This window comes from Geotrypetes seraphini, chromosome 3 (assembly GCF_902459505.1).
Source record: "Geotrypetes seraphini chromosome 3, aGeoSer1.1, whole genome shotgun sequence".
Classification (NCBI taxonomy): domain Eukaryota; kingdom Metazoa; phylum Chordata; class Amphibia; order Gymnophiona; family Dermophiidae; genus Geotrypetes; species Geotrypetes seraphini.
The window spans coordinates 363613131-363630194 of NC_047086.1; the positions used below are offsets into that span (position 1 = coordinate 363613131).

At 41.3% G+C, this 17064-nt stretch overlaps 1 protein-coding gene across 1 annotated transcript in view; it reads right to left on the minus strand.

Annotated features, from left to right (window-relative positions):
* LOC117357291 (kinesin-like protein KIF28P) overlaps window positions 1–17064 on the minus strand; it is a 114842-nt gene that overhangs the window by 94474 nt on the left and 3304 nt on the right. The window contains exon 2 of the mRNA XM_033937659.1: window positions 12014–12205. Within this exon, the coding sequence (XP_033793550.1) occupies window positions 12014–12205 (192 nt within the window). The remainder of the gene's footprint in view (window positions 1–12013; window positions 12206–17064) is intronic.

Below are 17064 nucleotides of genomic sequence, written 5' to 3' on the forward strand. Positions count from 1 at the left end.
TCACACCATTGCTTATAGAACTACACTGGTTACTGGTAGAATATAGAATTGAATTCAAACTGCTGCTTCCCCAGATTTACTGAACTATTAGGTAGATCTGTGGACCAACGTAACTAACAACCTGACCCTATCATTCCAAACTCTGAAAAATATAAAATACACAGCAAATCATTCAACTACCAAACAGAAAGTATGGAACTCATTTCCAACTGAAATTCACACAACCACAGTATATACACTTTCACAAAAACCTAAAAACATGGCTTTTTAAGAAATTCCTACCAGGGGTCCAAAGAGACTCAGACTAATACAAGTCACCCAAAACAAAGACAATGTTAATTGGTCAGCTGCTATCTATGATATATTACCTCAGACTGTATGTATAATTTGATAACTTTATGTATAGCATGTGTAATTTTTGTAACATATTTAACTATACAAAATTCTGTGTAACATGTTGCCTCTAACTTGCCTAAAATTGTATTGAGAATCTGGCGGAACATAACATAACATGTTCTTTTAGAGCATAACTGCCTTAAAGGGAGGGGGCAGTTTGCTTTGTTAAGGAGTGAGAAAACTGATGTGCTGAATAGTTTTGGTTTTTTTAAAATTAGGTATTTATATACCTCCTATGAAAGTTATCTAAGCGGTTTACAATACTCAAGCATTTTCCCCTAAGGTACTGTTAAGGAAAAGGAGAACAGATGAAAAGTTCACCTTAGCAGATTCTGACTTGGTCAAAAGGAGTTATCTGAAGCATTTTTCCTAGATGCAAAAATATCTAGGAAAGGAAGATCTTAACTACTTTCTTTCTGAGGGAGTACTGAGAGCATACAAAGCTTTTGTGGGAAAATCAATATTTCTTTGCTGGGAAATTTGGTGACATAAAGCTCGGGATAGAAGAGAGATTGTGGGGTTTTTGGGGTTTTTTTTTTTTAAATAAATCTTTATTAATTTCCAAAGCTAATACAAAGTGCCATGAATTATACAGATATTAATAACAAAATAAGCACTTAAATTCCATTAATAACAATGCATAAGATAAATATCCTTCCCCTCCCATCCAACAATTTTTAAACAAAGACAACTATGTTGAATTAACAAAGGATGTCTACGGGCCCCAAACCAAATTAAATAATTTGCTATGCCCCAACATATCCGCATACGTCTTTTCGTATTTGTACACCAAAACGGAAAGTTGAGGCGATCGCAATTCTTCCAATTGCGTGTTATCATTTGCATACCTATCCCTGTCATAATCAAGAAGAGCCTGCCTTTGTAGCGATTGTGGATTTAAGTTTCATTAAAAAAATATATAAAACTTATGCTGGTTTTTACTATTTTTATTTATTTATTTAAGCATTTATATGCCACTTATAGTCTAAGTGGTTTACATTCAGGTACTCAAGCATTTTTCTCTATCTGCCCCAGCAGGTTCACACTCTATCTAATGTAACTGGGGCAATGGGGGATTAAGTGACTTGCCCAGGGTCAAGGAGCAGTGTGCAATTTGAACCCACAACCTCAGGGTGCTGAGGCTGTGGCTCTAACCACTGCACCACACACTCCCCTAAATGGCACTAGAGATTTTTAGCATGGGTTGGTAAAGTAAATGCTCTGACGCTCTCAGGCATTCATGTGCTTTCCTTATTGGCTTACTTTGTCTCCAAGCATGCTGGGTAAGGAGCCTATTATCTGTGGGACAGAATCTGCACGTGCTGTGATCTTGCTGCTTAGCCATTTCAAGTCCCTGTGCAAAACTCTGCTGCACGTCTCATCTTTTACCAACCTCGCTACACTCATGTCACCCCTCTCCTTAAGTCATTTCACTGGTTCCATATCCACCATCGCATACAGTTCAAGCTCCTATTGCTGACCTACAAGTGTCTTCATTCGGCTGCCCTTCAATATCTCTCCTCTCTCCTTATACATCTCCCAGAGAACTCCGTTGCTCAGATAAGTTGCTCTTAGCTTTATCCTTCTCATCTACTGCCAATTCCAGACTTTGTTCCTTTCATCTAGCTGCCCCCTAAGCCTGGAATAAGTTACCTGTGTTTGTCTGTCAAGCCCCTTCCCTTGTGTTTTATATAGCCTTCAATCCTTAACCCTACTAAGATGGTTAAGGGGCTGGAGGAGTTGCCGTACAGTGAAAGATTAGGGAAACTGGGCCTTTTCTCCCTCGAACACAGGAGATTGAGAGGGTACTGAAGGGAATAGACTTAGTAGATAAGGACAGGTTGTTCACCCTCTCCAAGGTAGGGAGAACGAGAGGGCACTCTCTAAAATTGAAAGGGGATAGATTCCGTACGAATGTAAGGAAGTTCTTCTTCACTCAGAGAGTGGTAGAAAACTGGAACACTCTTCCGGAGTCTGTCGTAGGGGGAAACACCCTCCAGGGATTCAAGACAAAGTTAGACAAGTTCCTGCTGAACCAGAACGTACGCAGGTAGGGCTAGTCTCAGTTAGGGTGCTGGTCTTTGACCAAGGGCCGCCGCGTGAGCGGACTACTGGGCATGATGAACCACTGGTCTGACCCAACAGCAGCAATTCTTATGTTCTTACTTCCTCTGCCCATCATCCCAGCCAGCTGATTAATCGTTCCCGTTAACAGTATCCATGACATTATGTTTGTCTGTCTTGGCTGTTTAGATTGTAAGCTCTTTTGAGCAGGGACTGTTTTCTTCTTCGTGACTCTGTACAGCGCTGCGTACATCTGGTAGAACTATAGAAATAATTAATAGTAGCAGTAGTCGCAGCATGTATATAAGCTGAATTCACCAGCTTCTCTCGCCTGAGAGAGTTGGATCCAGAACAAAATCTGATTTGCAGAGGCAGTAACTCTTATTTCCAATACATCTCAATAGCAAGCCATTTATTTTTCCTTTTCTTTGGATTCACTGCATTAAAGAATAATTGGATCAAAGAGTTTTGAGTCTTCACTGGTTATGTTAAACTTTGTGATGCAACAGTGGTAGACCAAAGGAACTTCACTCCTAAGCCAGAGCATGTGGCGTATATTCTCAGTCTCTCGAATATACTGCACCTTTTGCCGTAATACTTGCATCATGAGAAAGAGAACTTTCTTCTCGAGTTCGTAACTTGTAACGTATAAGCGACCTGTCAATATGTGCTCTAAAATTTCTTTGAATGAAACCTGTGGCATCCAAAAACAATGAGAAATATTTTTGTATCTACCACATTTTCTTGATCTCCGATTGCATTTCTTAGTTCTTGAAGATTTTCTCTCTCTCTACATGATTCCCTGTATAATCACTTGGTAGTGACCACAGTAAGGGGATGTCCCAGGTGACTATAATCCCTTCATTCTCTATGTTTCTCATAGGATTGTGATCCCAGTGCTTTTTCAGTACAGCAATGTTGTAATATTTACAAGGTTTCCAATGCATATCACCTTACTGTACCTTTCTGTATAGAAATCTTTTGCTAGACTATCACCGACTCCGACTCCAGTAACCCAAAAATTGCTTCCAACTCAGACTCCACAGTTCTGGTCTAAACATTTCTTGCTACTTCAATCATTCCATAACTTTTGTTTGCCTTTTCTATATTATTCTGTACACAGAGTAGCTATTCTGCATCTCAATTGTACTCTACAGAGTCCTTCTATATTAGGCTGAGCATGAAAAAAAAAGGAAGCTTAAAATCAACCTAAAAATCTAAGTAGGGTACTACTGGAAGAAGTAATGCATTGGATCAGTGGCTCCCACATTTGGCCAATGCGGGATGTTTAATTGCAGTTATTTCATCATGGCCCCTTAAGACCGGGTCGTTTAATTGTGCTGAGCTGCCCCACCCACATCCAGCTCACCTGAACAGCTGCGGAGTCAAAGTGAACTTTGATCTTTACACCCGTGGCTGAATTATTGACATCTCATCCTCACGACGCCTTCGTTGTGCCTTGATTGTCTTGTTGTTGAGGTCTCCTTGGGCTCCCTCTTTTGGCAGCTGAGGAGTCTGACATGCTATCTCAGATAATTTTATTGAAGCACCAATGGGGGGTGGGGGCAAGGGGATCGCCTGGGGGGAAGGGGAGGGATAGATGTCAGAGAGTTTTCAGCTGGTGGGGCTTGGAGGATCTCCACTATCCACATCACAACTGAGCTGATGCTGGGTGGACCTGAACCCAGAGTGGTTAAACCTGTGGCTATAGGTTCTATAAAGTTTCCAAGTTTATTAAAAGTTTGATATCAAACTCAAAATGGCTTACATAAAAATATAAAAATCCAAAATTGGTGGAGGGAATCAAAGACTGACTGACAACACAAGACAAGGTTAGACATGAGGTATGTAGGGAGGAAATATAATGTTTAATAGAAAAGATAAACGATCAAAGGGAAATACCTCTACCTCAAAGAATAAAACAGCCCAGGAATAAATGGGTCACAGTAGGCTCAGGAAGACTGCGACATATAACACAGAAACATCCACCTTCACTAATATTACCTCTACAGAATTCCTTCGCTCCACTAGTGCACTGCAATACTCAGGAAAACAGAAGGGAGGTGGACTGGAACCAATGAAGGTAACTCAAGAGAACAAGCGCACCCTAAGTACAAATAAAAAAGCCAAAAACAGAAAACTATTACTGTTGGGGGATTCCATCATCAGAGGCGAGGAGACCCAAATAGTGAAATGTCTTCCAGGATCCTCAGCTACCAGGAGTTCCAGGCAAATACTGACTATAATTAAGGAAGAAACTAAGGATTTTGACACTAATGTTGTTATTCATCTGGGAACAAATGACCTGGTCAACAACTCCACACTTGCAGCACAGAAAGCTTTTCGGGAGCTTGGTGAGGGCGTGAAACCTTATGTAAAAGACTTTAGCTTTTTCTGAAATACTGCCTGCATATGGAAAGGGAGAGCAAAGAGTGAAAAACACAGAGGACTTTAATAGATGGCTCAAAGCCTGGTGTCATCAAGAAGGCTTCAGGTACATAGGAGGATGGGGAAATACATGGAAGGACAAGAAGCTATATTGCACTGATGGGCTACATCATAGGAAGGACAGAGATGGTCAAAAAGGTGGAGGAGTAGCTCTCTATGTAAAGATCAATATCCAAGCGACCGAAATGCAAGGGACCTGGTGAGAGGAAGAAGCAATATGAATCACTCTGAAAAGAGAAGATGGAACTTCTATCTACGTGGGTGTAGTCTACAGACCTCCGACTCAATCGCAGCAAATTGATAAGGATCTGATTGTGGATATCCAAAAGTTTGGAAGGAAAGAGGAGGTTCTGCTGTTGGGAGATTTCAACCTGCCGGATGCGGACTAGAATGTTCCATATGCGGAATTGGAAAGAAGTAGGGAGACTGTGGATGCCTTTCAAGAGGCTCTGCTCAAACAAATGGTGACGGAACCCACAAGGGAAAAAATGATATTGGATCTGGTCCTCACAAATGGAGAGAGTATCTCTAATGTTCGAGTGAGTGCTCACCTGGGAAGTAGCGATCATCAAACAGTTTGGTTTGATATAACAGCTAAAGTAGAGAGCGGTCGCACGATACTTAAAGTCCTAGATTTCAAACGTACGGACTTTAATGCAATGGGAAAGTACCTGAAGAAAGAGCTGTTAGGATGGGAGGACATAAGAGAAGTGGAAAGACAGTGGTCTAAGCTGAAAGGAGCGATAAAAATGGCTACGGACCTTTATGTGAAGAAAATCAATAAAAAAAGAGAAAAAGGAAGCCGATATGGTTCTCCAACCTAGTGGCTGAGAAAATAAAGGCGAAAGAGTTGGCGTTCATGAAATATAAAAAAACCCAAGAAGAGGAGAGCAGAAAGGACTACAGGGTGAAACTGAAAGAAGCCAAGAAAGAGATACGTTTGGCGAAGGCATAGGCGGAAGAACAAATGGCTAAAAATGTAAAAAAGGGAGATAAAAATTTTTTCAGATATATTAGTGAAAGGAGGAAGATAAAAAATTGAATTGCTAGGCTAAAAGATGCTGGGAACAAATATGTGGAGAGTGATGAGGAGAAAGCAAATGTGCTAAACAAATACTTCTGTTCTGTGTTTACAGAAGAAAATCCTGGAGAAGGACCGAGATTGTCTGGCAAAGTTACACGAGAAAATGGAGTAGATTCTGCGCCGTTCACGGAGGAGGGTGTTTATGAGCAACTTGAAAAACTGAAGGTGGACAAAGCGATGGGACCAGACGGGATCCATCCCAGGATACTAAGGGAGCTCAGAGAGGTTCTGGCGAGTCCTATTAAAGACTTGTTCAACAAATCTCTGGAGACGGGAGTGATTCCTGGGGATTGGAGGAGAGCGGATGTGGTCCCTATTCATAAAAGTGGTCACAGGGATGAAGCAGGAAACTACAGGCCGGTGAGCCTCACTTCAGTTGTTGGAAAAATAATGGAAGTGTTGCTGAAAGAAAGGATAGTGTATTTCCTTGAATCTAATGGGTTACAGGATCCGAGGCAACATGGCTTTACAAAAGGTAAATCGTGCCAAACGAACCTGATTGAATTTTTTGATTGGGTGACCAGAGAGCTGGATCGAGGACATATGCTAGATGTAATTTACTTGGATTTCAGCAAAGCCTTTGATACAGTTCCTCATAGGAGGCTGTTGAACAAACTTGAAGGGCTGAAGTTAGGACCCAAAGTGGTGAACTGGGTCAGAAACTGGCTGTCGGACAGACGCCAGAGGGTGGTGGTTAATGGAAGTCGCTCGAAGGAAGGAAAGGTGACTAGTGGAGTCCCTCAGGGTTCGGTGCTGGGGCCAATCCTATTCAATATGTATGTAAGTGACATTGCTGAAGGGTTAGAAGGAAAAGTGTGCCTTTTTGCAGATGATACCATGATTTGTAACAGAGTAGACACCGAAGAGGGAGTGGAAAATATGAAAAAGGATCTGCAAAAGTTAGAGGAATGGTCTAATGCCTGGCAACTAAAATTCAATGCAAAGAAATGCAGAGTAATGCATTTGGGGATTAATAATAGGAAGGAACCGTATATGCTGGGAGGAGAGAAGCTGATATGCACGGACGGGGAGAGGGACCTTGGGGTGATAGTGTCCGAAGATCTAAAGGTGAAAAAACAGTGTGACAAGGCAGTGGCTGCTGCCAGCAGGATTCTGGGCTGTATAAAGAGAGGCGTAGTCAGTAGAAGGAAGAAGGTGTTGATGCCCCTGTACAGGTCATTGGTGAGGCCCCACTTGGAGTATTGTGTTCAGTTTTGGAGACCGTATCTGGCAAAAGACGTAAGAAGACTTGAGGCGGTCCAGAGGAGGGCGAAGAAAATGATATAAGGCTTGCGCCAGAAGACGTATGAAGAGAGACTGGAAGCCCTGAATATGTATACCCTAGAGGAAAGGAGAGACAGGGGAGATATGATTCAGACGTTCAAATACTTAAAGGGTATTAACGTAGAACAAAATCTTTTCCAGAGAAAGGAAAATGGTAAAACCAGAGGACATAATTTGAGGTTGAGGGGTGGTAGATTCAGGGGCAATGTTAGGAAATTCTACTTTACGGAGAGGGTGGTGGATGCCTGGAATGCGCTCCCGAGAGAGGTGGTGGAGAGTAAAACTGTGACTGAATTCAAAGAAGCGTGGGATGAACACAGAAGATTTAGAATCAGAAAATAATATTAAATATTGAACTAGGCCAGACTTGTACGGTCTGTGTCTGTGTATGGCCGTTTGGTGGAGGATGGGCAGGGGAGAGCTTCAATGGCTGGGAGGGTGTAGATGGGCTGGAGTAAGTCTTAACAGAGATTTCGGCAGTTGGAACCCAAGCATAGTACCAGGTAAAGCTTTGGATTCTCGCCCAGAAATAGCTAAGAAGAAAAAAATTAAAAAAATTTAAATTGAATCAGGTTGGGCAGACTGGATGGACCATTCGGGTCTTTATCTGCCGTCATCTACTATGTTATGTTACTATGTTACTATGTAATACAATAGGACCCTCAGAAAGTTGGATTTCCAGGATATTCACAATAAAATATGAACGAGAGAAATTTGGACATAGTGGAGACAATGCATTCAAATTTCTCTCCTGAATATTCATAGTGGATAGCCTGAAAACCTGACTGGCTGGGGGGTCCCTCAGGCCAGGTTTGGGAACCACTGGCATTGATAGTGACAGCAATGACCCAAAAGAGGATTCAAAAGTTAAATTTTAAATTCAAAAACAATGAACTGATGCAAGCTCCAGTGATGTGCAACCAATAGACTGTGGTGGTGCTGTGCAACAGTGGTAGGCAGATGTCAACACATATGCTCAGAAGGCAGCTTGAAAATTTTTTCTTTTGCTGACGTTTTTACAATCTATTTAGGACTCCTTTCACTAAACGACGCTAGAGGTTTTAATGCAGACTGGTGAGGTAGATGCTCCGACACGCATAGAATTCCTACGCGTGTCGGAACGTTTACCTCGTCAGCCTGTGCTAAAAACCTCTAATGCCGTTTAGTAAAACCCATGATCACTCGTTTAATATTATGTCTATAACCAAGCAGATTAGAATTCTCAAGCACACAATCAAAACATCTCTCGTATAAACAAATAATTTAAAAAAAGACATCCTGGATAATCAAATATAAACAGAACTGATAAAAAACAGAGATAAAAGGTAAATATTTATTTATTTAAGTTTCAAGTTTATTTTTAACTCATTGAATCGCTTAATTTAAATTGCTAAGCGATTTACAAATAAAAACAAAAGGTGTACACATAAGCTTATTTATAATAAATTACATGAGTTTGACATATTGACATACAAACTGACAGATACATAAGGGAGAAAGGGGAGAACTATAATTGTATTTAATAAAGCATAAAAAAAGACATGAATGGTGAAAACAACAGGAAGGGGAAATAAGATATAAAAAAGAAGGTAATCATTAGATATAATTATAAATTAAAGGTGTCTTTAAAAAGGAAGCTCTTCAGGTTGCCTTTAAAATGGTTTAGGTCATTTTCTTCTCTTAAGTGCTGAGTTAAGGTGTCCATAATTGAGGGGCCATTACAGAGAAGATATCACGACGTCGAGTTCCAATAACTTTCAGTGATGGAACTGTTAAGAGTTTTTGATTAATGGACCTTAAAGAACGTGACGTACTATGGTGAATAAGTAGTTTATTAATGAATTGGGGTTCGTTCGAAAATAGAGTTTTAAAAACTAAAAGTAGGATTTTAAAGGTAATGTGATGGGCGACAGGAAGCCAATGTGATTCAATCAGGAGTGGAGTAACATGATCAAATTTTTTGCAGTTGTGTATTAATTTGATGGCGGTATTTTGAACTATCTGAAGACGCCTATTTTCTTTTTGGTTGACATTTATTAATAGAGAGTTACAGTAATCAAGTTTTGAAATAATTAACAAATGGATCAGTAATGTTAAGTGATTTTGGTTCTAGAAATTTAGCAATTGAGCGGATCATACGCAGCCGATAGAAACAAGATCTGACAATGTTAGTTATATGTTCGTGGAAAGAAAGCCTATCATCAATAATAATGCCTAATATTTTTAGGTATTTTACTAATTTTAGATGAATATTATCTAAAATAAATGGGGCACTTAGACTTATGTCTTTTTTCCAAGGGAAAAGTAGTGTTTTGGATTTTTGTATGTTTAAAGCTAACATATTAGAGCTAAGCCATTGTTTAATATCTAGTAACTTTCTATTTATTTCATTTATTTCGTCTTTGTTTTCTGGGTTTAGTGGATGGCGTAATTGAACATCATCAGCATAAATGAAAGTTGTGAAGCCTATAGACTGACATAGGCTTAGTAACGGAGAAAGGAAAATATTAAATAAAAGCGGGGAAATATGGATCCTTGGGGGATACCATAATTAGAAGTATAGGGTTTTGAGACTGCATTTTAAAAATTTCTATACTGCTTAAAACTAAACAGTTTACATAATTTGCATACATAATTTTAGAAAAACATGATAAAACAGACACAGAAACAATCATCAGGAATCATATCTACAAACTATTACCATACCTTATATAATGAGAATCATGAATAATTCATCAACTGTGGAGAGCGGAAAATTATTGGCTAAAAAAGGCATCTACAAATAATTGTGTCGAGTAATTTTCTAAACATGCCCTTTTCACATATCCAATAATTGTTAATACTAGTAATCACTAACCCCCTCTTTTACTAAGGTGCCCTAACCCACTGTTCTTCAACTGCTTATCCGCGGACCGGTATCGGTCAGCAGAAAATTTCTGATGGTCCGTGCAGGGCCGGCAAGATCGAGTCGGCGGTTAAATTTCCTGCTGGCGGCAGGCTTCTGATTGGCTTGACCACCTCCTCCTCAGGGAGTAACACCTGGACAGTGCGTCTCCGCAGAGCCCTCACAGACCGCTTTACAGTCACAGTCACGACTCGGGTTCCTCTTCCGAAGAGCCCAGCTGCAGGAAAGCACAACCACGGCGCCGCTATGCTTTCTTGGCAACGAGCTCTGACGTCAAGAGCCAATCCCATGCGGTCGCGGACGATGACGTCAGTCAACAAGACTACCTACCATGTTGTGTGTGGCGCCAGAAAACGACTACATTACACACAGGGAGCCTAGAAAACGTGAAATACAATTGCCATTAATGAAGGTCAAGCGAGACTAGCAGCTAAACCGGGCTTTGACTTTTGAGCCCGTCGCTCATTGGCTGCTGGCGGCAGGCTTCTGATTGGCTACTTTTGTGTTCCCTCCCTTCCTTAATCCTGTTGCGCCAGGATTTTGTGGCTGCTGCTGGGTTTCAGGTAAGTTTGTGGCAGAACAGAAATGTTAGTCCTCCCTTCCTATTTTTCTGTTTTAGTGCTTGCTGTTCGATTACTTTGGTACTAACTGAAGGGGGCTCTATAGCACTGTTCTTCAACCGCCGGTCCATGGACCGGTGCCGGTCCACAAAATAATTCTTTTATTTCTGCCGGTCCACAGGTGTAAAAAGGTTTAAAAACACTGCGCTACACAGTGTCACTCTGTTTGAAATGAATTATAAATTTTTCCATCGTTTGTATAGATCTACTTCATATCAATATCGTGCGAAGATGTGCCTGTCTGATGGTTGCCTTAAATGTTCTCATTCTCCGTCCACTTTGGGACATCAGTTCTGGATGTGTCCTCGGATTCACGCTTTTTGGCAACAGCTGTGTGTGCATATTCAAAACATGTGGAATTACAACTTTTCTTTAGATCAACAGATGCTGTTTACCCTTGACTCTGTGCCTCTGTCAGCTCCAAAGGGGTTTAGAAGCTTTCTTGCCCGCTCTATACTATTGGGGAAGAAGACTATTCTACTTAATTGGATTTCATCTGCATCTCCGACGCTTTCGCGCTGGCGGACATTGATGATACAGCACGCCTCTATGGAGCGCCTTTGTTTTGCTAGTCTGGACTCTGCACAGGGCAGATTGTTCTGTCATTGTTGGGCTCCCTTCTGGGATACTTTAACATCTAGAGCTCGAAATCATTTGTTAAATGTTTGACCATAGAATTTGGACTGTACTAGAGTGGACCTTTGTTCTGATTTGTTTGTTTGGGTTATGGGAGGGGGGTGGGAGTGGGTGGGATGGGGGGGAGGGCTCAAGATTGTGTTGGTGAATTTGAGCAGAATTTTGGTATTCATGACATTTGTTGTACACCATGTGCACTTGAGTGCTTGGTTTTTTTTTTTTTCTTATTGAAAATTTAATAAAACATACTTTTCAAAAAAAAAAAACACTGCGCTAACCGATTAGCGTGCGCTAATCAAATTAGCGTGTGCTAAACACCAACGCATCCATAGACTAACATGCATGCATTAGCGATTAGCACACGCTAATCGGTTAGCGCACCTTAGTAAAAGAGGGCCTAAGACTCCACCAGTGACATTACTCATGCTGTGAGGACATGAGAATGACATTAAATGATCCCCCCAATTTTAACAGTTGATGCAAGAGGCACAGTAAGGTGAATGACCCTTGCTCACAGACTTGTCAGTAATTGCAGCATTCAAATACTAAATGATTAGCATATCATGAATGCATTACCTGATCAGCATATCTGCTACCAGCACCACTAGGGACAAGCAAGCCATCTTTGTCCTTCACAAAGCCATCATGGGACCAGTATGCCAAATCAAAGTTAAAGGTTTTCTCATGTCCTTGGTTTCTGGGATCATATATAGTAGTGCAGTCGCAGTTCATAGAAATCACACAGTGGCTGCCTGCCTCAATTTCTCTCTGCGAATAACAACATTGTGATAATTTAAAACGAAAGAGAGAGAGAGAGAGAGAGAGAGGAAAAAAAAAGAATATAGCACTTTATGAACGGCTGAATACATTAACCTTTCCAAGTTCCTATTTAGAAAAAAATATATTTCCATAAGCATTTATCCGAGATAGACTGGTTGAAAGAGCAACAATCACAGCAGTTTCTAAAAAAATCTGGTCGCAGAGATGAAGTGGGAGACTACAGGCTTGTAATCCTCACTTTGGTTATTGGAAAAATAATGGAAGCATTGCTGAAGGAGAGGATAGTGAAATTACTAGAATCAAATGGGTTACAAGATCCGAGACAACATGGCTTTACTAAAGGTAAATCGTGCCAAACGAATCTGATTGAATTAAAAAAAGAAAAAGAAGAAAAGTGTGGGATGAACACAGAGGATCTCTAATTAGAAAATTAATGGTATAAACCAAACTAAGGCCGGTACTGTGCAATCCTGCACAGTCTGTGTCCCATATATTGTTATTTGGTTTAGGATGAGAAGGGGAAGGCTTTGATAGAAGTCCCAGTACCAGGATGGTTAGGATAGGTTGGAGAGGACTTCATTGGCAACTCCCACAGTGGGAACCTAAAGACAGTACCAGACAGACATCTATGGTCTATTGACCAGAATATTAAAGAAAAGACAATTTAAACCATGAATATGCTGTATGAGTGTGACTATTGGGCAAAATGGATGGACCATTCAGTTCTTTATCTGCTGTCATTTACTATGTTACTAATCTCATGTTGGAAACAAGAGCCACCATAGGAAGACAAACTCTGCAGATCCATGGGACAGAGCTCAAAGAGGAGACCACCAAAGGAGAGAAACTCATAGTCAAATCTTTATTTTAAAAAATCAATGACCCAATATGATCATTTGTTGGTGGGCTGCCTGTATCAGGGTTCCAAACCATGTATAACAAACATAAGACAATACAAAACATAAGCATAAACATGAGAATTAAAATCAAAATTATATGAGGGGTTAAATGAATAATAATTTGTGTTTAATTAAATATATTGTAATGAATAAAAAACAAAAAATAATGCTTGAAGTTTGCTCTTTTATTACATGTACAGTATCATAGGACTCTCCTCACATCCAACTTTTTGAGAATCCGGTCCTCCTTTGATCCTATGGGCTGGAATGATGGCAATCTTACTTCTTGATTAACATAAAAGCCCAAAACAACCTTCAGTAAAAAGGACAGAATTGTGCACCTAGAAACTCCCATCTCCATGAGCTTGAGGAAGGGCTCTCTGCACGACAATGCCTGTAGTTCAGAGACTTTTCTCACAGATGCAATGGCCATGAGGAAAGCCGTCTTAATGATAAGATCCATCAAGGATGTTTCCTTAAGCAGCTCATATAGAGCCTGACTTAGGCCGATCAATACTATGTTAAGGTTCCGTGATAGAAATGTGTTTTACCAGTGATCTGAGCCTTAGTGCCCCCCTTTTAGGAATTTGGTTATGTCTGGATGAAATGTCAAGGAAGCTTTATGTTCTCAGGCCCTGAAAAGAGATAGTCCTACTTCTTGAACTCTGCGTGACGCCACTGCAAGACCCTTGTCAAGACCAGCTTGGAGGAAAGCTAACACCACTGAGATCGGAGCAGAGAAAGCACAGTTACTTGCCATAACATGTGTTATCCGGCGACAGCAGGCAGATATTCTCATATGTGGGTGATGTCATCCACAGAGCTTGGCAGGGACAGTATTAAAGTGTACCATTACTTTAAGTTTTTGCGAAGCTTCGAGACTGCCCGCACTGTGCATGCGCAAGTGCCTTCCTGCCCAACGTCAGCTCACAGTTCCAGTTTCATAAGCTAAGAAGCCCACCAGGGGAGGTGGGAGGATTGTGAGAATATCTGCCTGCTGTCCCCGGATAACATCTGTTACAGTAAGTAATTGTGCTTTATCCTAGGACAAGCAGGCAGCATATTTTCACTTGTGGGACTCCCCTAGCTTACTGAAATGAGATGGAGGGAAAATTGGCCTCTAGGAAGAAAATTAATTCAGTAGTACTGCTTGGCCGAAGTAACCATCTCATTTGGAACAGTTTTCTAGACAGTAGCGAGATATAAATGTGTGAATTGAGGACCAAGTAGCTGCTTTGCGAATATCTTCAATGGGAGTGGAATGCATAAAAGCCACTGATGCTCCAACCTTATGTGCTGTAACATGCCCCTCGAGCTGCAACTCAACCTGAGCATAGCAAAAATAAATGCAGGCCGCTAACCATGTGGAAATAGTTCATTTGGTTATAGGCAGTTACGGTAATCTGGTAGGATTAAAAGAGATGAACAGTTGAGGTGAAGGCCTGTGTGGCTTAGTCCTCTGTATATAGTAAGCCAAGGCATGTTTACAGTCCATGGTGTGAAGAGCCGTTTCCCCAGGATAAGAATGACACTTTGGAAAGAAAACAGCGCAATAAATTAAGGAGAAATTTTGTGACCACTTTCATAAGGAATTTAGGATGAGTTCTGAGGACCACTTTTTCATGATGAAATACTGTAAAAGATGGGTCACAACCTAGTGCTTGAAATTCACTAACTTGACAAGCAGAAGTGAAAGAGACCAAGATGACCACTTTCCAAGTGAGAAACTTAAGATGAGTAGTTGCAAGAGGTTCAAATGGAGGCTTCATCAGAATGGTGAGGACCACATTCAGATCCCAAATAACTGGAGGCGGTTTTAGTTGAAGTTTTGAATTTAGAAGTTCTTTCATAAACCAGGAAACAAGCAGATGAGTAGCTAATGGTTTATTATTGAAAGATGCATGGAATGCACTTATAGCACTGAGGTGAACTCTGACAGAAGTGGTTTTAAGTCCAGAGTTGGATAAGTGGAGAATGAAGTCCAACACCAAAGGAATAGAGGATGTGGAAGGATCATTGGTATAACGAGGATGAGAGGCGCCCAGGGCGGTGTACTGCTCTCCACCCCACCCCAATTCTCTCCTTTCCCACCCCCTCCTGCTGTGCGCACACCCACCCCTTCCCTTCTACCTCTTTAATGCTCCCTGCATGAGCAACCCCAACCTGCTGCTCATGCTAGCATTGGCTCTTCCTCTGACATTACATCCTAGGCAAGGGACCAGGAAGTGACGTCAGAAGAAGAGCCGACACTGGCGCGAGCAGCAGGTTGGGGTTGCTGCTCACATCGGCAATTTGAAAGGGAGAAAGAGCACATACACACGGTGGGAGGATGGGGAGTGGAGAGAATGGGTGCTGGCACCACCACCAAGATGGTGCCTGGGGCAGCCCAACCCACCTTACTATGCCACTGGGAAGGATCCAGGTGATGGAGATTATACCATGAAGTAAAATATGTCCACTTGAATCAAAAGCATTGCTGAATAGGTGGTTTTCTGGAAGCAGCTTGAACTGGGGCAGAGAGATTAAAATCTGCTTAAGTCAAGTCGAGAGGTACCAAGCTGTTAGGTGTAGAGATTGCAGATTGGGATGTATAAGAGAACCTTGACTCTGAGTGAGCAGAGATGGAAAGATCTGTAATTGAATTAGATCCTTGACACTCAGTTGTAGTAGAAGGGAGAACCAAGATTGTCTAGGCCAACGAGGAGCTATGAGAATCATGGTAGCTGATTCTTGTTTGAGTTTGACTAACATCTTCAGAAGTAGAGGGATTGGCAGAAACACATACAGGAACTTGTGTGATCAATCCAGAAGAAATGCATCTGCTTCCAGGCGATGAGGAGAGAACTGTCTGGTGCAGTATTGAGGTAACTTGAGACTGAGGGGAGAAGCAAATAGGTCTATTTGAGGAGTCCCCCGGCCCAAAGTGCGATGTGGCACAATACTTTGGAGTTCAAAGTTCACTTGTGTGGCTGAAGAAATCTGCCAAGCTTGTTGGCCAGGGCATTTTGTTTTCCTTGCACATATATCACCTTGAGAAATATTTTTTGAGAAATTGCACACTTGCAAATATGAAGGGCTTTTCAATATAGAAGAGAGCTCGTTCCTCCTTGTTTGTTGATATAGTTAATTGCAACTTGATTGAGTAGACAATCCTGAAATGTTTTCATGGCATTGTGAATTGTCTGAAGCTCTAACAAGGTGGATGTGGAATGCTTTCTCCCAAGTAGGCCATAGACCCTGAGTCCAGAGACTGTTTAGATGAGGTCCCCATGCATACTTGGACACATCTGTCATGAGTACTCTCTGATGTGGAGGAATGTGAAATAGCAAACCTCTGGATAGATTTGCCAGTTGCAACCACCACCAGAGAGATTGACGAAGAGGTGAGGAGACTTTGATCTGCTGGGATAAGGGATCCATGGCCTGAAACCACTGGGATGCTAGGTCACATTGAGCTGATCTGAGATTGAGTTGGGTGAAGGGGGATCACTTGAACTGTGGATGCCATGAAACGCATCATTTGTCTTGCTATAATTTTCTGTGAGTAGACACAACTGCAAAGTTGAAGTAAGTATTTTGTCTTTGCTGGGGCAAGAAAGCTCATAAAAAAATTGGTGTTGAGTACAGCACCTATAAACTTTAATATCTGAGATGACTGAAGATGAGATTTTGGACAGTTCACTTTGAAACCTAGAAGAATTATAGTCGCCTGTGTAGCTGACTGGACTGCTTGAGGCAAAGTAGATTTTATCAACCAATCGTCCAGATAAGAAAATGCTTGAGACCCATGAATATGAAAGGTTGCCGCTACCACTAGGCATTTCATGAACACTCTTGAGAGGAAGCGAGGCCAAACGGCAGAACTATGTATTGAAGATGGTGACCTACACCAATATGAAGGAACTTTCTTTGGTCTGGATGTATGGGTATGTGTGTGTGAATGCCTCT